At 36.6% G+C, this 21,828-nt stretch overlaps 3 protein-coding genes across 3 annotated transcripts in view; all 3 read right to left on the reverse strand.

The window, feature by feature from the left end:
* The window catches only part of LOC125271224 (B-cell receptor CD22-like), a 1,156,500-nt gene that overhangs the window by 228,293 nt on the left and 906,379 nt on the right, over positions 1-21,828 (reverse strand). The window lies entirely within an intron of this gene.
* The window catches only part of LOC125271198 (hemicentin-1-like), a 987,774-nt gene that overhangs the window by 208,596 nt on the left and 757,350 nt on the right, over positions 1-21,828 (reverse strand). The window lies entirely within an intron of this gene.
* On the reverse strand, positions 16,807-20,286 carry LOC125271243. The gene is made up of 5 exons (XM_048195295.1): positions 20,101-20,286; positions 19,592-19,918; positions 18,458-18,775; positions 18,035-18,361; positions 16,807-17,033 (listed from the first exon to the last, which is right to left on the reverse strand). Exons 1-5 carry the CDS (start codon positions 20,138-20,140, stop codon positions 16,837-16,839), a joined length of 1,209 nt encoding a protein of 402 aa, XP_048051252.1. The 5' UTR covers positions 20,141-20,286; the 3' UTR covers positions 16,807-16,836.

The following is a 21,828-nucleotide window of genomic DNA, read 5'->3' on the forward strand; positions in this document are numbered from 1 at the left end:
ATATCTGACTCGGGCTCTGGTGCAGAGTCTGGAGCTGACTCGGGCACGGAGACTGGAACAGCCATCTTGTCCGTGGACACTGGCGGAGTGGCCATCTTGTCCGTGGACACTGGCGGAGCGGCCATCTTGTCTGTGGACACTGGCGGACTTGAGTGTGTAGCAACCGGTGGGCTTGAGTGCGTAGCGGCCGGCAGGCTTGAGGGTGAAGCTGGCGGAGGTATCAGAATGCCAGCTGCACGTGCTGAAGTCAGTGGAGGATCGTTCACACTGGACAGCAATGCCCTCCGCTCTCGGACGGGTCTCGAGACGTGACAGGACTCAGGGCGATCAGTGGAGATGTGATGTGACTCTGGGTGATCAGTGGAGACGTGACGTGACTCTGGGTGATCAGTGGAGACGTGACGTGACTCTGGGTGATCAGTGGAGACGTGACGTGACTCTGGGCGATCAGTGGAGACGTGACGTGACTCTGGGCGATCAGCGGAGACGTGATGTGACTCTGGGCGATCAACTGTGGCTTGACTTGGCTCACGAAGATCAACGGTGGCTTGACTTGGCTCACAAAGATCAACTGTGGCTTGACTTGGCTTACAAAGATCAACTGTGGCTTGACTTGGCTCATAAAGATCAATTGTGACTTGACTTGGCTCATAAAGATCAATTGTGACTTGACTTTGCTCATGAAGATCAGCTGTGACTTGACTTTGTGTTGTTGTTGTTGTGGCCGCCATTTTGAGAGTGTTCTCCTTAGCGGCAGCCATTATGTGATTCACCATGGTGTCGCATTTCTCCGCGACACCCACAGTAAATGGAGAGCAAACAGACAATAAAGCATAATCCAGGAAATGACTGAGGGAGAAATGGGGTCCATTACGAACTAACTGTTCTTTGAGTGGTTGGTTAACACCCTCACAGAAAAAGTCAATGAGTGCACAGTCAGGCAGATTTGAATAATATGCAATGTCCAGGTATTCGGCGATGTAATCCTCAATCAATCGTGTGCCCTGCTTGAGACATAATAGTAAATGTACAATGTCCATACCGGGCCAATGTTCTCCTGAAAAGCTGCTGGATCCTTGTGTTGGCGAGGTCTTCTGTAACAAGTTGGGACTCAAGGTAAGATCCATCTGCAGGCTTTTATTGAACAGAGTTCATAGTAAGACAGGCAATGGTCAAACAGTGGCAAACAGGTATGGCAGAGAGCAGGCAGAATCGTAGTCGAGGAACAGGCAATGAATCAGGGATGGCAGATTTCATTCACAAAACCAGGAAACAATAAACAGTCCAAAAGGTCCAAAGGGCAGGTGGCAGAGATTCGTACACGGGGAACGATCAGACAGACAGACAGACAGACAGACAGACAGACAAGCTTCAGACATTAGGAAACACGTTTGAGACTACTGCTTGATCGATTTAAGCCAAATTATGGGGAAATTGAGCACATTTTATTCTCTCTTCCTGCAAACTTACATGTTCTACTTCATCTGTCTGTGGGTTTCCTGAATAAAAGCAATTCATTCTTCACAGTCAAATTAACCTGAGACTCTGAACCTTCAGCTCATTTCTGTGGTTTTGAAAATATTCTTTTCACCAAGAATGACATCAAAACAACCCTCTCGCTGTCACATTTGACAATGGAAATAAAGTAAACATTCTTATTCTTATCCTTGATGATGTTCATTTTAGTGAAGATGTGAGATTCTCCTCTTTCTCCTTCACGATATACAAACAGACATTTAACACACACGATTCTGAATAGACTGTATTTCTACAATGAAATCATCTGAATTCACTGACTGATGAGGTTGAGCTGAATTTTGGTGTTCAGGGAGATGAAAGTCAAATGTGTGTCTCTGGTTTCTGCTCCACACCAGTAAACTCCAGCATCTCTCACGCTCACATTACTGATGCTCACTGTAAAAACTCTCTCTTCATTTCTCTCAGATGAACCATTCATTTCTGTCACTGTAGATGTGCTGATGTTTTGACAGATGTGATTATCATCCTCTTTGCAGAAATGAACTTTATGTTCCTCTGGGATCTGACAGATGATGTTGACTTCTCCACCAAGATGAGCAGATTTAGTCTCTGTCTTTGGATATTTTGCATCTATAAACCAAGACAGTTTAAATAAAAATCAGATCGGATACTTCAAACATGCAAGATCAAGTATTTCATGTTCCTCACCGTCTGTGACGTGCAGCTGAAGTTCAGTGAAGCTCTCAGTATAGTGAGACACATTCACTCCACACCTGTATGTTCCTGCATCTGCAGCTTTCAGCTCTCTAAAAAACACCATCAAGACTCCTGCTCTGGTGTCGTCATATAAAGAAACATCTCCATTCTCCATCCATTCATTCTGATCTCCTGGATTCTTCCTCTCTGAACATCCATCTGATTCTTTACAGATGTATTTTGGCTTGGTTTTGTATTGAGGATGTTCACACTTGATCATCATCCGACCTCCTGAGTATCCGCTCACTCTAGACACGCCCACTTTATACTTATCAATAACATGCAGATAAACTGTATTAATAATAAAGTAACTGTACGAGTGACTGCTGATCCAAACTCCACATAAATAAACTCCTCCATCATCTGGTGTCACAGCAGAAATTGTAAAAGTCATCAATTGTTGATCTTTTCTATCAGACATACTGAACCTCTTGTTCTTACTCCTCGTGCTGTAAATCGTCTCAATAGAGGCTTTTCCTTCTTTGAAGATTATCTTGGCATCATTAATATGATTCTGTGAATATTCACATTTGAAAACAGCAGTCATTCCCTTCTTCACCTCCACTGTCTTTGCCTTGTTACAGCAGGAATCTGTCATTTACACATAATAGAACATATTATATAATTATATTTTGTTTAGTAGTTTTGGGGAGGGTGCTGGGCAGAGCTACGGTTAACGACTATACAACCTTTTTAAAAAGCAGCACTGTTTTTCTAGCATTTATAAATCTAGATTAATTGTTTTTACATCTCCAAATGTATATATATATTAGGGCTGGGAAGCAATTAAAATTAAAATTGTGGCAATCAATTAATCTAATTAATCACAAATGTATCATACATAAAATTTGGCTGAGAAATTATGCTATATAATATTAGAAATTATGATATATATAAATATCATTTGAAGTCATTATTGTGTAAAGCATCAAATAAACAATAAAAAAAGTAGATTCAGAAAGAAATTTATTTGATTCAACAGAATCATAAGGTAAATGATGACTCAATTTTAATTTTGGGATGAACTATATCTTGATTTTATTTATTTATTTTTTTTTATCAATAAGGAAATTGAAAATAAAAAATATGGTCAATTAATGTTTTATGAATTATTTTCTTAGAGAAGTTAATTTACTGAAGGCTAAAGCTAGGGTACTAAGTTTATTAAATTAATTAATAATATGCACATTTATTATTAATGTGGGGGGGCGACACGTCATGCAGGCACAATAGCTCAGTATGACAAATGTAACCTATCACTTTTATTTTGTTTTTCCTTTTTTATTCAAAATATTCACAAACTTGTTAACTATAGCCTATCATGAACTATATAGGCGCTAAAGAACCCACAGAAAAATGAGATTCTACTCTCCATTCATTTTAACCAATAAAAAACAACTGCAGCTTTCCGAAGTGACTTCTTTTCATTTTTATACTTCACTTGAGGCAGTTATTACGTATGGCATTTTTAAATGACACATGTAGAGTGTGCATCAATGTAATATGCAGGGTGAATCTCTCCACAAAACTTGTCCACAACTATATATAGGGTATATGGGTAGTGTCCACAACCCAGATAGCAACATTCTGTCAGCCCAGATCTGGCCCACATCATGTGTTTCACAAACATACTGTCACAACAGCCAGAAAAGACGAATGTATAATAAGAGTTAAGAGCCAAACTAATGGAAACACTGATCACTGTTATGGTGACTTCAAATGAAACACAGAGTTAAACCCCTGTTAATTCTCAATAACAACATTTGTAGCTGTCTAACATAAATAAAGTCAGTCTGGTTAGTAATAAGTGAAGCTGGTAATGCTGTTTGTGGAGTTGTTTAATCATCCTCTGCTGAGATCTTGAGATCTTGATGTCTTTCATCTTCAGTTGATTTCATCTAAGGCTGTGGCTGAAGTCAGTTGTAGTTCTTGTGTTTCTGCTCGTCTCTTTCTCTGTTCTCTCCTTTCCTTCAGTGATTCTGTTTGTTAACAGCTTATTAAGGCTGAGATGACTCTATACTTAATATACACAGATTTTGTGGCTCAGATAAGGTCCATTTTAGGGGTATTTTACTTTGCTCTTGGCTGACATGTAGCATTGCTGTGGCCTGCTTGTGGCCCAGATCTGGCAAACAGAAGCGGCCCACACAAGGGCCGTAATTCATTGCAGCATGTGGGCCAGATCATCATGCCACATGTACCCGATGTGGGCCGGATCTGGACCGACACAATGTTGCTATGTGGGAAGGCTCTACTCTGGCTCAGATATTACGTGTGCGCACTCGGTTCGGCTGTGGGAACCAACCAACAGAAACATAAATCGGTGCCTAGTATTTTAATGTGATTTATCGTTTAAATCATATCAGCTGATCTATAGCGAGCGATTGCTGCTGCCACCGCAGCCAAAGCGTGAAAGCAAGTTTGAATTTAGCAGTGAATGTTCTGATCTTACCCGTGTTGTGATACACTTCAAAGGGTTCAGATCGATCGCCTTTTATATCTTTATGGGCATTCTAACTGCATTCTATAGGCTATACCACACAGTGAGATGTTGCCCTGCATTATATTCATCATCAACTGTACAAAATGTCAGATAGGGGTGGAGCAAGTGCATTAAATGCATTAAAAATTTGAATGCTTTTTTTTTTTTTTACCCGTAATTAATTAATCTAATTAACGCATTCAACAATATATATATATATGGGGTGAAAAACCCAATCACAATCACCCTAGATTAACATTACAATTGATATTTTACAGTAAATAGTGCTAAACAATCTATTTATTAAATTTTACATTCTGCCCAATTTGTATTTCATATGTCATAATTACTTACCAACTATCACATTCAAATGTATGTCAATATTCCCTGAACCTGAAAAAACAATCCGGTATCTTCCAGAGTCCTGTAGGTTCAGTTCTCTGATGAAAAGCATGACATGTCCATTTGTGTTGACATACAGAGTGAATCTTCCTTTATTAATCCATTGATTGTTTTTATTATTCTCTGTTATTATATTCCATCCTCCCTGGCTGTTTTGTTTTTGCAGATATTGATTGTATTTGGATGAAAACCTCTGTGAATCAACAAGAAGACTTCCTCCAGAATATCCAGTGACACTAAAGCATCTCACTGCACCTGTCAATCATATTGATACTGTGATCAGAAACCTCATGAACAGAAAACAGCATCATTACTGCAGTGATGAAAGAGAAAAGCTCTGACCTGAGATCAGGTAGAAAGTGAAGAAGATGAGGAGGATCTTCATTGTGAGTTGAGTTCAGTCTTCTTTATGCTGAATGTTCTCTGTGTGAATCTCTCTGTCTCTACATCTGTCTGCTTTAGTTACTTCCTCTTTCTTCAGCTCTTTATCAGTAATGAGCAGCTTTACTGGCCCCTCCCACCATCAGCACTGACTGAATATTACATTAATCACACTGAAAGAGCGCCACCTAGTGGAGGATACAGTGTCTGATACTGAGAGATCACACAGGTTTCATCTTCTCTATATAAGGACTAATGACACTGACTACAATTGATCAGCGTTATTTAAATCTTCCACTAGAGGGCATGTAACAGCCTCTCAATCGCTGTTCTGTATCAACTAACACACAATACAACTACTACTTTCATTAAAACAAAACAGCAACAGTTCACTCACAGATTTACCACTAGATGGAGCCAGAGATTTATGAATGTAAGAATTAAAAAACTCATTTGTTTGTGTTTGTGTTATCTTTAAATCCAGAGAAAGAGATGCCCACACAGGTTACATGATCAAACTTAAAAGCATCAAAAATAAAACTGCTCTTTGTTTGTTTTTACAATCTAGACCAATGTGACTCACTGCATCTTTTCACAAACTATGAAGCATCCTTGCTGTTTTTTTCCTGTAGTATTCATCCTGCTTATTTATTCTAAAAGGGTGCAGTTTAATACAGCTGCATTTGGGGTAAATTTACTACACGTTATTTTACCGTTTAGACCTGATAACAACCACTGGATTGCACTGTGAGGATGATGAACATGCAGTACAGACACTCTGAAAATGTACAAATCTAGTTTGATAATAAACTGTTTGAAGTTGATCATTTTGACATCTTAGCACATTTTAGAGAATGATGATTAACAATGTGCATGGTGTATAATTATGCATGTTTAATATTTATCATAGTAATTTAATAGTGTTGTTTAAGTTGGTAAAGATATTGTTAGTGATTCACGAGCATCAGCTCTTCTCTATAACTTCTTCTCAGCGCATACATCAATGTACAACAATATGAAGTGCGACAAAGACCAGGTTCGACTTTTGACATTTAAAAGGCAAGTAGATATTTCATTATGCACACTTGTTGATTAATGACTGTATTGGGTTGGACTGATTTGCTAAACAGTTTGAGCAAATGACCAGAATAAAACTTTCTGGGTGAACAGCTGTTATAAATAAGATTTTTATTTTTTTTAGTAATTTTTTATTGGCTGGAAAAATCTGTGACCAGTGTAATGAAAAAACATTTTCTGTTTTTATCACACCTGCAGGAGGCTGAAGGGCTTCTTGGTTTGACCCAAATAACAAAACCACAAGCTGAAGAGCATCTCATGTTCAGAGCACTGACCACAGATCAAACCTGCAAACACGAGACGAAGACCTGAGACATTTGCAGGCAAGTCTCTTTAACCTAACCAATACTGTAAAAAAGCATTTTATTTTGAAATTACACACCTATATGAAAAAACAAAGACAACCAAACTTCTGTTTATTTAAAAGATTCAAGCAAACGTTCAATCACAACTGTATAGACTCATCATTTCACTGATTATCATCTGTCTGTTGTCTGATAATGATCTCACTCATGATTTCACAACACAAAATCACATTCAGTAATACTGTTACATCTCTAGATTAGCATATAACTCTTACAGTTAATGCCATATAAAGCTACTGCCTGATATTTTGATGTTATTGTCTTCTGCTCTCAATGGATGTTGATCTTCTGTCTCTCTCTGTTCAGTCTCATGTGTCTCACTGTGGGTTTCCTGAGTAAGTCTGTTTAATTAAACTGAACTGAGACCCTGAAGCTTCACCAGTTTCCTGTGGCTTTGAGCTGGACGGGAAAAAACAGCCTGTTCACAAAAAACACCTCCAGCGCTCATGAGAAACTTTGTTACAAAAATCAAAAACAAAAAAAAAGTTTTTGAATCTTTGAGTATTACAATAACGACAAAACATATAAAATGGTATAAATATTCATCTTTAAATGACCTGACTGTAGTTAGATTAAATGTGAATATTTAAATCAGTGAAAATAAAAATAGATCAAATAAATTATTTATATTTCAGACTCAGATCTCTTTTGTAGAAAGAATAACATTTATTTTATTTCATGCTGATCATTATTATCTTAAACTGCATTTCTGGATGTAAATAGTGACAGAAGATAACAACAAAAAATCCAATAATAATCACCAGTTATATAAAATCTTTTCATTTAATATTCAATAAAAATTCTAATAGTTTTCCAGGAGAAATCCATTATTGTACTTTCTGAATAAGAGCGTTGCCTAATATCATTTAAAGCAGGACATTCCAATAAAACATGCTTCATTGTCAAGGAACACTTACAAAAACCTCATAGAGGCAGATTGTCATTAAATAATAATCTCTCTCACTGTAAGATTTGGAGAAATAATCAAGATATGGTAGCAAAAATATTTATTTTTCAGTGAATTAAAATATGACTCTACAATAAATGTATAAGCAGTTGTTACATCAGAAACATGAACCAACAGAACAGGAATGAACTAATAAAACATCATCAGCTAAAGTACTGAATCAGTAAGTTAATTTATAAAGCAATGCTAAATTTCTTGTGCTGAAAGAGTGATGTTATTAAAAATACTCTTTCATAATCTTTCTTTTACTATTATTATACTAAATACTTTCTTTTACTAAATTATACCACATCATTTAAATTCATTAAAAAACAATTGTCTATCTAGTACCAGTCGTCCTCCTCTCCTCAAAAGACCACAAGCACCATCAGCCTGCAGACATCTTTCCCATTCAAAAGTCTCTGGGCAGCTTGTAGTCTAAAAACAGCAATCCTACATCCTATATCCTATCACCCCCTTACTTGCCCTTCATGAAGAGGCAAGTAAAGTACTGCAGATCTCAACCAATGCTGACCTGTCCAAAAGAAGTCAACAAGACATCTCTGAATGTCCTTAATGACAGCAGCAGGGGTCCAATACTGATGGCGAGATGAAGCCTCATGAAGCATTGAAGATTTTCAGCCAAATGGTTCACAAAAGGGTTCATTTCTCGAGGCTTCATTTGCTCAGAATACCACCTGGTGGTCAAAGAGTGTAAAACAAGTAGATTACAGATGACCTGATGTGATCTGTGATACACTGTATTTTGCGGCTTAGAAATAGCGGTTAAGAAAAAATCAATTTCCACAAAGACTTATATATTTATTTGAATGTAATGTGTATTTTCTGGTTGTATATACCCTAATGATTGTATAACATAACTGTGTAATAAACGTATTGGCTTCAAATGAATGGGGCTATCAAATGTGTGTAAACAAATTCTTTGGTCATAACAGGCAGGAGGAGCGATATTATTATTCTAAAACCACACATTCTGAGGGGATCCCATGGTTTATATGTCTGTCAAAATGTCGCATCAAGATTTGAACCGCATCCAGTCGAACCATTCGAACCAGTCAGGCAGAAGCGAGGCTTCGAACGTCATCAATAACGTCACTGATCTAAAACGATGCAAGCCTCGATACACGCCTCACTGAAAGCTTCCAGGACTTCTTGACACACGCTCCGAAGCCTCGGCACAGACCGTAACATCACTATCCAGTACAGTCATTTTGGAGTTAAAGCAACAAGATTATTGACTATTAAGACCCTTCCCTTATAGGACAGCTGAGGAATTACCCATTTCCATTTAGATAACCGGATACACACTTTTTCCCAGTTCTTTTTCTTGTATGTCTCAGAACCAAAAAACACTCCTAAAAACGTAAAAAAAAAACGTTTTTTTCGCCACATGACATTATTAGGTAGATGCAGGACATTATATCTCTCTGAACTACACCATAAGATCTCACTTTTTGTCCAATTCATATTCACTGATGATGCTCTTCCATAACATTTCAGATTTTCTAAAGCTACTTTAATATCATAACTGTTCATGATTATTAAAGTTACATCATCAGCATAGGCAGATAATTACACATCATTTGAAATATTTGACCCTTCAATATATAAACCAGTCAACTGTTCTCTTAATTTCCACAGTAGTGGTTCAACTGCAAGACTATAAAGTTGCCCTGAAAGAGGGCACCCTTGTCTTATTCCTCTCTGTACTTTAATAGGAACACTTAAACCTCCAGCTGCTACTTTGACCATACATTCAACTTCATTGTACAATAAATTAACCCATGAAAACTATCTCTAAAACCAAAATCCTCCAGTAACTTGAACAAATAAGCGTGGTCAACTCTGTCAAACATCAGTGGAGAGTCAATGTTCTGAAATAAACATTATTCAGGCTTCACAACAGACACTCACAAAGCTCAGATGTGATTTTATGTGCATTTCAGCTTTCCATAATCCATGCATATCACATTTGAAAACAATATCACAATCTCATCTGATTTGTTTAGGTTATCAGGCTGTTAAAATGAGAACTGAGAAAAAACAACAGTTGATGTATTTCCCAAGTTTGTTTATAACATTGAGCACAGCTGCAGATTCTGCTTTAATTTCACTTTTGTCTCTGAAATATTCAGTACTTATTTACATCAAACTTTGACCAAAAGTTTCTGATCATTTCTTTCATTGTCATCTGCAGAACAAAACGCTGTGCTGTAATTTAAACATTCATCAGACTTCATGCCAGCAGTCAAATAACTAAAATACACATTAAAGGAGTGTATCTGAAGACTAACAAAAAAAAGACACCAAACACACAAACTTAAAGGGTTAGTTCACCCAAAAATGAAAATTTTGTCATTAATTACTCACCATCATGTCATTCCACACCCGTAAGACCTTCGTTAATCTTCGGAACACAAATTAAGATATTTTTGTTGAAATCCGATGGCTCAGTGAGGCCTGCATAGACAGCAATGACATTTCCTCTCTCAAGATCCATTAATGTACTAAAAACATATTTAAATCAGTTCATGTGAGTACAGTGGTTCAATATTAATATTATAAAGTAACGAGAATATTTTTGGTGCACCAAAAAAACAAAACAAAATAACGACTTATTTAGTGATGGCTAATTTCAAAACACTGCTTCAGGAAGATTCGGAGCACAAATGAATCAGTGTGTCGAATCATGATTCAGATCGCATGTCAAACTGCCAACGGCTGAAATCACGTGACTTTGGCACTCTGAACAGCAGATTCGACACACTGATTCATTTATGATCCGAATCTTCATGAAGCAGTGTTTTGAAATCGGCCGTCACTATATAAGTCGTTATTTTGTTTTGTTTTTTGGTGCACCAAAAATATTCTCGTCGCTTTATAATATTAATATTGAACCACTGTACTCACATGAACCGATTTAAATATGTTTTTAGTACCTTTATGGATCTTGAGAGAGGAAATGTCATTGCTCCCTATGCAGGCCTCACTGAGCCATCGGATTTCAACTAAAATATCTTAATTTGTGTTCTCAAGATGAACGAAGGTTTTACGGGTGTGGAACGACATGAGGGTGAGTAATAAATGACAGAATTTTCATTTCTGGGTGAACTAAACCTTTAACGCCAAAGACAAGATGATAAAAACATTCATCTCATTTATATTCTCTGCTGTGGCTCTTCAAGCAGTGAAATGATTGACAGCAGCGTATTCACTGTAATCCTGATTATTCCTGAAACTGACACTGTCAGGACAGTCTGATCTCTTGTGGAAATTCACCACTGCGTAATTCAGATCCTCAGCAGATGAGATGCGGCACTGAGAGTCTCCAGAGACTTTCTCAACTGTAGCGTAAATACAGTTTGTGGGTAATTGGGCAGTGGCATAAACAATGTCAGAAGAATCAGAGGGGCTTGTGGGTAATTGTTTGTGAGTGTCTTTAATCTCCTCATAATCACAACCAGTGTTAGAAACCTGAGAAGAGACAGAGAAATTATTTACAGCTCTGAAGATCTTCAGGATGGAAGGTATTAGACATTAATATCATTTTATACAGTAACTGGACTCACCACTTCATGTTTTCCTGGTCCAGTCTGAGATGATGAATCACCACCTGATAAAAACATGCATCTTAAATTAATGACGTTATATCACATTTCAACACTTAAGTCTTGTGTAAATGTTTTCACACATCATCAAAGATCTGTATTTTGCTCATGTCTCGTTGTAGCCTATAGGTGGCGACAGAAAGTGGGAAACCAGATCAAGAAATCTCAGTATAAAGTAGTGATGGGAAGTTCGGTTCTTTTCCGCGAACCGGTTCTTTCGGACAGTTCGATTCAATAAACCGGTTGAAAAAAACGGTTCACTGGTTCTTTTACGCTCCGACGTAATGACGTCATCCGCGATGACGTCGTCTATCGCGGGCCGGTGTTATGAAATATTCGGTGTCTGAGATTTTCGGTGAGCTTACATGAATATTCACGAGTTTCCTGTTTTGTGTTAAAGCGACTCTGAAAATGTTAGTGCACGCTCTTCGGCTTACATTAAAGGTAATTAGCATATGTTTCAGCGTTAAACGAAGTCAAGCTTATATTCTAACTGTTATTGATGCACAAGATTTTATATATAAGCTATATTGTGTTATGTCATGTCATGTGTTAGCTCTGTTTGATATGAACACAGCCAATGATTCGCCAGAGGTGTCGTTAGGATTCGCTAAACGAGCCAATAGCGTTTTAAGTAGCCTATTTTTGTTGTTTCTGTATTACCTTGAGTCTTTTAAGCATGTTTTGAAAGTTTGCCAAAATGTATGGTAGCATAATAATATTAATTGTAAACTCCTGTGGTGAAGGCAGCAGTAAACTTTCCTAGTTTGCAGAAGCACTTCTAATCTGGGTAGACTTGAATTTCTATATGTAATGTTTCAAAAATTGCACACATGCAAGAATGTACATGTACATGTTAATGTACTTTAAATGTGGTTTATTTATTATCCAAATAGGCCACGGTGAATTACGCATGTGATAACTAATATAATATCTATAGCCAATATTCTTTCATTCCCAAATAGGACTTTTGCCAATAAATATCCCTGTACACCAGATAAAGCAGACACTTTTATTTTTCACTTTGAACATGACAGTGTATTAAAAATTTTAATAATACATGTTTGTTGTAATGTCAGTTTATTATATATTTCAGATTGAATGTGTCAGTAGCAAAGGCTGGTATCACAAGAGCAGACCAAACTTTTATTTGTCTGGGATCCCAAGACCCTTTGTAAAGTGTGTTTAAATACAAGTGTTTTTGCTAATTAAATATGTCATATGTCGTGACTTCTTCTCATTTGTGAATAAAATACCAACACAGAATCAGTTGCTCTTTTTTTATTCAAAGTGAAACTACTCTCATTATTTACTTTCATCTTTGATATTACAGATATGCAAATTACTACATGGTCTATTATTTTAGCAGCTAATTTAACATAAATAAAATTTTAATTGTTATGGAAAGCTTGTAGAATATAACTAATACATTTCATTGTGAATATACTGCAGGTTTGATCATTTAGTTCCATATAGTTTCATATCAACACTGTGTTAAACTGAATCCTGATTCACAGTGCTTCATGTTTTTTCCACATTAAATTTTTTTTGTCAATGAAATGCATCATTTTGTGGGAAAAAAGATTGAGAATGTTTCCTAATAATATGAAAAAAATAACACTTAACTTTAGGATTTAATAAAGTCTCTTTAAAAATATTTACCAACTGAGCAAGCAATTAAGAAATGACAGAACAATCACAGAAGTATATATGTCTGATTATCCACATAACAATAATATTCCTCATACTCCTCATACAATTGTCTTCTCCATATAGCCTAAATATTTTTAAATAAAACCTGCATTAGTAACTTTTAGTTTTGTAGCTGATCAATTTAACCACTTGTAATTCAGTTTTAACATTTTAATTGTTGTGGAAAGCGCATTAAAATAAAACCTTGTAAAAAAGCTGCAGGGAAGCTAATATCACTGTCTCATGTTTCTATTCATAGAGAGCATTGTGTGTTTTGCAGAAAAGGATAAAGAAGATTTACATTAATTAATGCCAGTCAAAAACATAAACAGAACATAAATCTAACTCTCAATGTGTTTTAAAAATAATAATGTCTGGTTAAAGTTATGCAGGCTATCTGAGAAAGCAACAGGGAATGACACAATCACAACTGAAACTTTTATTATGCATATACATTTATACAAGTTATCTTCTCAAACGAACTAAAATAAAATCAAAAAAGTTGTAGCCTACTAAAACAAACAAACTCGATGTTGGCTCATTTCCTACGGATAGACCACCAGTGGCTGTAATCACTACTAAAGTATATCTCACGACACAATGTAACCTACAAACTATTGAGCATACATAAACAGTTATTAATAAAAAAGAATCATAAATTCATTCGACACAATCAAACACAATCACGTTACAGAAAACAGTTCTGTGATCCAAGGACAGTCCACTAACATTTTCAGTGGCGCTTTAACTCAAAACAGGAAACTCGTAAATATTCATGTAAGCTCCGCCCACTGTCACCGAAAATCGCAGACACCGAATATTTCATAACACCGGGATGAAAAAACTTAACACATTCAAATATATAAAGTCAGTAATCATAACATCAGTCAACTAAAACATTATAATCTGAAGCGTTTCTTACAATTTAGTTTTGCATCTAAAGCATCCAAACACATGACACAGGCAGTGATGTGCAAACAAAGTTTTATAGTTATAAAGTGAATAAATTAGTCTTCATCAGACCATGATCCTCTTACATTACGATTTATTTGTAATTAAATAAACTTACGTTTCGCTAGATTGGGCCCTCATTCGAGACCTCTCATAGCATCAGTTGTCCTAGTTAACCGGTGCTGTGATGTTACTGTTTGGTAGCTTCAGATCACACGCTGAATCACGCATGCGCAGTATCATCAGCTCACCGGTTCTCAAATCGGACACGTCCGAAAGAAGCGGTTCTCGGTTGTGTACTGATGATCCGAAAACCGTTGCAACCGGATCTTGACTCGAGAACGAGAACAGTGACAGGCCGTGTATGTTCGTTTGTGTGCGCCGCGCATACGCACTCATATCAGCTGCTCTGCTGCTCGTGCTCATCATCATCAGTTCTCTCTTCACAGCAGGTAAAGTCACTGTACTATTGGATTAACTGAATAACTCCGGGATGTTGGTTTATTTCGGAAGGTAGTGTCAGGCATGTCAAAAAGTGAGTAACTTTAGTAATTTGTGGATTCGTATTTACTAACTGTTTGGAACGATTCAGACCGATTTGGTGAACTGGTTCGACCGGTTCACTGAAAAGAACCGGACATCACTAGTATAAAGAGTTTCTGCATACAAGGAAGTTAAGAAGGAGATTTACCTCGAGACTGATGCTTCTTACAGAGAAACAGTAATAAGAGTCCAGCGATGATCAGAACCAGAAGAACCAGAACCAGAGGGAGGATCAGAGGAGAGCCTGAAAGCAAGAGAAATAATCTTAGAATATGATCACTTTCAGCTAAATATCAGATCAGATCATGGGCGTAGCTTTACGTTTGGAATAGGACTGACCAGACCATGATACTGGATTTCAAGGTTGCTAAGTCTGTGTAAAAAAACGAGACCAATGGCCCCTGCCCCTTTAATCACGAAAGTGAAAGTGCCCTTTGCGGTGGCATTGCGGATTTATGTCAACATTTGAAGAGAGCCACTAAACGCCACCTTCATCAAAATGAGATAATGATATTGAGTGAATGCTCTCCGCAAATAGTATGTTCATCAAATACTTTCCCTTCAAATCCACTAAATCCCAGTGTCAGCCCATTCAGAAATACTGGTTCATTGGCAGAAACTGCTAAATGCCACTTTGCTTAGTCAGCAAAAGCCTCTAAGTCCACAGAAGAACCAATCAGAAGATGCAAATCCAATCATATGATTTCAAGATGAATGAGGGTGAACGTATGAGCTGGCTTTCAATTGGCTAGCAAGTTTTTTTTAATCATGTTTTGTCCATCGTTACAGTGGCAATCACAGGATGTGATGCAAGTGACTTCCACGTCAGTTTCTGTCAGTTTTACGGCAGCAAAAGTTGTGTTTACTTGCTACTTGTGAAATCCTGTGATTGCCACTGTAACAATGGAAAAACATTATAAAAACTTGCAGTTGAAAGCCAGCTCATACACCGTCATAGCACACGTACATCTCAGAGACGTCTATTTGATGTGCGTGTTTCCCCCAAACACACAAAGTAAAAACTGGTTTGTGTGGCATACATGAGCCGTGAACACTGTGACATGATGAATATTAGAATGTTTAGACCAGTGTTTACTGTGAAATATTATGTGCGTGGACATCTACTCAAATGTAGATGTTTATAAAGTGCTAAACAATAATGTTTCATAGAGTAAATGCTCTCTGTAAGAGTCACTTACGATGTGCATTTGAAAAGCAAAACACGCCAAACATTACAAGTTTTTACTCCAAACTAACTTCATAAAGTCAGTCTAGTGTTTGAAATAAATTCCATTTGGGATCTAAAGTGGCTTCATATCACAGATTGAGACAGACAGTATATTATTATGAAGTTTTCCATAAATAATTAATGTTATATGATGATGAAAACTATATCAACTGATCATCTTTGTTTATGGCTTATTTGCAACAGATTATGTGTTCTGGTAAACACTGTTACAAAAAACACAAACTGACATAAAAGCCAAGAGAACTGCCCAACTAAACGAGACACCGACCTCCATAATGGTGACCATATATTTCCAAAAAAACATCAACATCTAAACCTGATAATTCTCAAAAAGAACTGCAGATGAATGACAGAAATAAAGTCAGTCTGGTTTGTAATAAGAGAGATTTAATGTCTTTCAGTTGATTTCATCTACAGTTGTGCCTGATGTCGGTTTTAGTTCTTGTGTTTCTCTTCAATAATTGAACAATCATCACTCAGTTAATCACTTAAGTATCTAATTAACTCTAACACTGCTTTAACACCCTGCTGGTGGTTCCCATATGAACACAGAGGGGTGTTAATTTAACACTGTGAATTTACTGTGTTGTGTAAGTTACAAAGGCATGTCCGCACACCTCCTGCATTTTGTTTGGTCACACCACAAGGTGTCACTGTGGCCTCAAACCACTAAAATGCAGATTCAACTCAATAAGCAAATGAGAATGATTGGGTTATTAATGCTATTTATTTTTTACATATTAACTATTTAAATATACTGAATGTAATATTATTGATTTATTTTACAGTTGCAAATAATCATGTATTTTTTATGTTTAATAATATTGCAATATATATTATTTCAGCAGCTACATGGGGTCAGGCCTCCTCACAAGCTACACCAATTAATCATGTTTGTATTTCAGCACAAGATCACCTGCTGATGTGTTTAGACATGCCAGTGATGTAGAAGATCTGGAAATACCTGTGAACGGTGAAGATCTGTCTGATGAGAAAGAGGAAGCTGATGATGTCGTTGTTGTTGTTGTTGATGGTGATGATGATGATGATGATGATGATGGTGGTGATGGTGATGATGTTTCTGAGAGTTTTGTATATAAAATGAAACAATGAATTTCTAAATGATGCTTTTCTCACACACAGAACTTGACACACTTTTCTCATGATACAGACACTTGTTACTGACGTCATTCACACATGCACTACCCAGAATTCACGTTTGCTAACGAACAGACACTTAGGAAAAAAAAGAAAGAAAAAAAGAATCGCAAGCTATCTGTTCCCAGAACTTAAGCTTGTGGTTTCACGCTAATGATACAGTACAGCAGTGTTACTGGGTGAACACCCTTAACTGAACTTAACTATAGTACAAGTGTGGTAAAAGGACTCACAGCAGTATAAACCTGCACTTCTACTGTATCCAGATGACTACACCTGAACTACAGTTTAAAACTGCTGTAATAATGTGTCCAAATTACCACACAAATACTGCAACACCAAACACTGTAGTGATACGAGATTAACACACAGAGAGAACTAAACACTAAATGCTTTCAGCCATTTGAGGATGCTGACAGAGACACTGTCAGTTTCATGAACTGAAATAAATATGCACATGAATATGAAATTAAATAGCTATAACTGTGTAACAATATTAGAGCGGTTATATCGAATGAAATGAAGATTAAATCGGTCAAACACAAACACTGACCATTGCTTCACTATGTGAGCAGTGCAGTTTCTCATTGTGAAAGTGAAAGTGATGCGTGGCCAAGTACAGTGTCCCATACTCGAAATGTGTGCTCTGCATTTCACCAAGTGCACACACACAGCAGTGAATATTGAACACACACCCGGAGCAGATTGGTGGTTTGGTGAACTTAAATCCTCCACCTTCAGGTTACAAGTCCGACTCTTTAACCATTAGGCCACAACTGCACCAACAGCATCATTGTTCTACACAAAGCTGCACTTTGACCTGCATAGACTGTAATCATGTGAACTGCAGTTTGTTTTTAGAAAAAAAAAAGAAAAAGATTTTAAGCCAGATAATAAGATGAACAGCATGTTATGGAAAATCACCTGTAACATTGATCAGGACTCGTGTGATGAAGCTCTTGTGTCCTTGATCAGACTGAACTCCACACCAGTATTCTGAATCTTGTTCAGTCACATGACTGATGCTTCCCGTCAGGAGCTGCTCTTCTCTGTCATCATACAGCTGGATCTTTCCCTCAGGACTCCATCTTCTGCTCTCCTTCACAGACGTCTCTTCAGCACAGAGATCAGCTCCAGATCTCCAGCAGAGAAACTTCACATCACTAATGTGGGATTGTGGGTATTTGCAGCTGATGTTCACAGATCCTCCTGCAGCAGCTGATAGACTGATGCTCTTCACACAACAATCATCTGTTTCAGATCCAAATCAAGTGCAGCAATGTTACAATGACCAGATATATTCATGGATTCTGTCAAATAATGCAGAAATGAATGAAAGCGTCTCACCGTCTCTGATGATCAGATTAAACACAGAGAAGAAACTGTATTCTTCAGAAACTTTGACTGTAATCTTATATTCTCCAGAGTCGTTCTCATTCAGATCTCTGATAAACACACGTAAGAGACCTGCAGATCTGTCATCCTGAACGGAGAATCGTCTGTCCTGTTCCCATTCTGCTGCTCTGTTAGTGATTATTACAGCAAAACATTTATTTGCTGCAGTGTTACAGATGTCTATCAAAGGATCCTTGAGTTTCATCTCATATTTGTAGTTTATAATGACGTTTCCTCCTGAATATCCTCTCACGCTCCCGATTTGTTGATCTGTTGAACACAAACTCAGATCATTTGTCATTTTGTTCTCAGTGATCTTGTCACTTTGCTGCAACATTTTAAATTATTAAGTAATAATATAGGTACTCCAAAATGCATATATTTTTTTCTTCTTTTCTTTCTTCAGATAAAATACTATTTAGATGTAAGTGTCTTCTATAAGATGCCTGTAAATGGCGCGTTACGTTGGAGTGATGAGGAAGTTATGTTCAGGCAAAAGGTCAAAGCAGGTCAAAGCGTTTAAAGAAAACACTAGAATGCTGCAGACTGTGTTGATCTCATCATTTTCTACTGGTATGTATGTGATTTTTATTGATTAATGCTTAGTGATAATGTATGTCCAGTTTAAAGATGATTGTTGAGTTTTCAAATAATTTTTTTATTAGCAATTCAATCATTGCAATTTCCAAGAGTAAACAGAGTTCAAAGATCATAATACTCTTAAAAATGATAATTAGGAGTAATTAGGAGATGTGAAACAATCATGTATATTTTTGATAGATTTTCCATGTTGAGCTGAATTATGTTATATTGAGTTTTGCATTTTGTTCATGTGGAAACGCTGAAACATGATATGGTGGGTTCCTTTGAGATTAACACTGATAAGGGTTTAAAAAGCATACCTTGAGCACATTTGAGACTATTAATTGCTATTATTTAGTATTCTATTTAATTCATGAGTGTAAATCTTACATTACTGATGGAGTCTGTTATGAGTTTCAGGTGTGAACGGCAGTAATTACAGTCAGTGTTGAGTATCGTGATGTTGTGGAGATCATCATGGGTTTGAGGCTCTCAGTTACTCACCTCTTATAACCTTCAGATTCACTTCAGTGTATAAATCTCCAGCATAAGAGATATCAACTGCACAGTAGTACGTCCCAGAATCCAGTTCAGTCAGATTTTTGATTTCCACTTTCAGGACTGCTGATCTTGTGTCGTCATGCAGAGAGAATCTTCCAAAATAAACCCATTTATCTTTAATATCAGTCCTGATGAGGTCAGAGCACTTTGTAGGCCACTCATCACTTTTACAAAAATACTTTGTATTTGCTGTATATCCTCTATCATATTTGCATGTGATCGTGACTCCTCCTCCTGAATATCCCGTCACATTGATGGAGCTCACGACTCCTACAACAAACCAACATCTTAATACAACACTAACATACTGAATTGAGAGTTATTTTAAAGAGATTCATTGACTTAATAATTGGTCATTTCACCAAATTAGTTATAGATACAGAGTTTTGGTCATCATTTGATCACAGCTGTAGTTCTTCTGTGATGATTGTTTTTGTGATTCATATTCTTACCAGGAATCATCAGCAGAGTGAAAGTCAAGATGATCTTCATTCTTCTCTCTCATTAAATGATCTTCTCTGTTGTCAGTAGATTCAGTTCTTCTGAAGCTCTCGATGTGTGTTCAGATGAGTTTTGAGTGTTTCTTTCCTGGTTACATGTTTAACATGAAGTGCTGAATGTAACGGAGACGCCCACTTCCTCTGAGAGACAGAGAGAGAGAGAGAGAGAAAGAGAGAAGGAGGAAAGTGAAACTAGTTCTTCACACATGGTCAATGAACACAGATGCAGAACAGACACAAGCAGATTTCCCCAGGTAATATATAGCATGCATTTGACTAAATTAATTTATTGTCTACTGTAAAAATTAAAAAAAAAAAAAAAAACCTTGAAACTTGATAGCATAAATGGATTATTTGGTCAGTCTGAGCTCTACATAATAACTTTGGCTCAACCAATGGAGTGATTATGGGGCGGGGCTATCAGTTTGTCTGACCAATGAAATTGATTGTGTTTGAAGACACTAGTGACCCATAAAATAAACACTTCACCTTTAAATCAGAAAATGAACGTTTTACCTCAGATTTAAGAAAACAATATAAGAGTTGTTAAGAGTTAGATCACTTTATTTTATATCACTTTTCACAAAAAAATACTGTTTCAAAGCAGTTTTACAGAAAATCACATTACTGTCATAAAAGTAAGTTCAACGATACAACTTTTGTAAGCAATATTTTCTTCTTACAAATGTAAAAATAGATTGAACAAACATTATCTGAAATGAGTCGATTTATTATCTTGTGTGAACTAAACAAGAATGCTCTAAACATGTTGCTAACAAAAGTTATTTTGGTGATTCTCAAGTGTTTGTCCACATCTTGTCCGAATGTTGTCCCACCTATCCAAACTGAGTTTTCTACATTCAACAATGTTGTGCCAGTTCCCAGCATGCATTGCAGCTTACGTGGTAACTGTTATATAAAAATGTTTAATGCTTTGCATTAACCGGCTTGATTTATGCTGCTGCTGTTGTCACTGTTATTTAGCTGTCATATGTTTAAGAGTTCATATTTTTACTGAATTGCAATTGTTGATCATTATCATGTTTGAGATTTGTGTTGACATGAGACGTGTCGAGGTGTTGAGCTATATGTTCTTTTCATTGCAACTTTTGCAATTTATTTGCCCGGTTGAAATGGGTAAACTGTGTGCCTCTTAAGAGGGAAATAATGTTCATGTTGTACAGTTAACTTTGAAAATCAAACAAGGAGATGAAAAAAAAAAAAAAGGATTGTAGCTGCTTACATTGCTAAACATTCTGTGGTTGTCTTGACAAGAAGTTAAAAAGAGTTAAAAAGACTACCTGTACTCATTAGGTACTACCTGTACCTGTACTCGTTAGATGAACAATTAGTTGAGTTAACTCAAAAAGTTGAGTGCGATAAGCTACCTTATTTTTTCAAGTTGGTTTAACTTGTTTTTTTTAGTTGTCTTGACAAGAAGTTTTAAGATCAAAAGATGACCTGGTACTCATTAGATGAACATACGTATTTAAGTTGATTTTAACTCGAGTGAATTGAGTTAACTTAAAAAAGTTGAGTGTGATAAGCTGCTTTACTCATTAGATGAACATACGTATTTAAGTTTATTTTAACTGGAGCGAATTAGTTGAGTTAACTCAAAAAGTTCAATGCGATAAGTTGCCTTATTATTTTAAGTTAGCTCAACTATTTTATTTTATT

This window comes from Megalobrama amblycephala, linkage group LG7, assembly GCF_018812025.1.
Source record: "Megalobrama amblycephala isolate DHTTF-2021 linkage group LG7, ASM1881202v1, whole genome shotgun sequence".
Lineage (NCBI taxonomy): Eukaryota > Metazoa > Chordata > Actinopteri > Cypriniformes > Xenocyprididae > Megalobrama > Megalobrama amblycephala.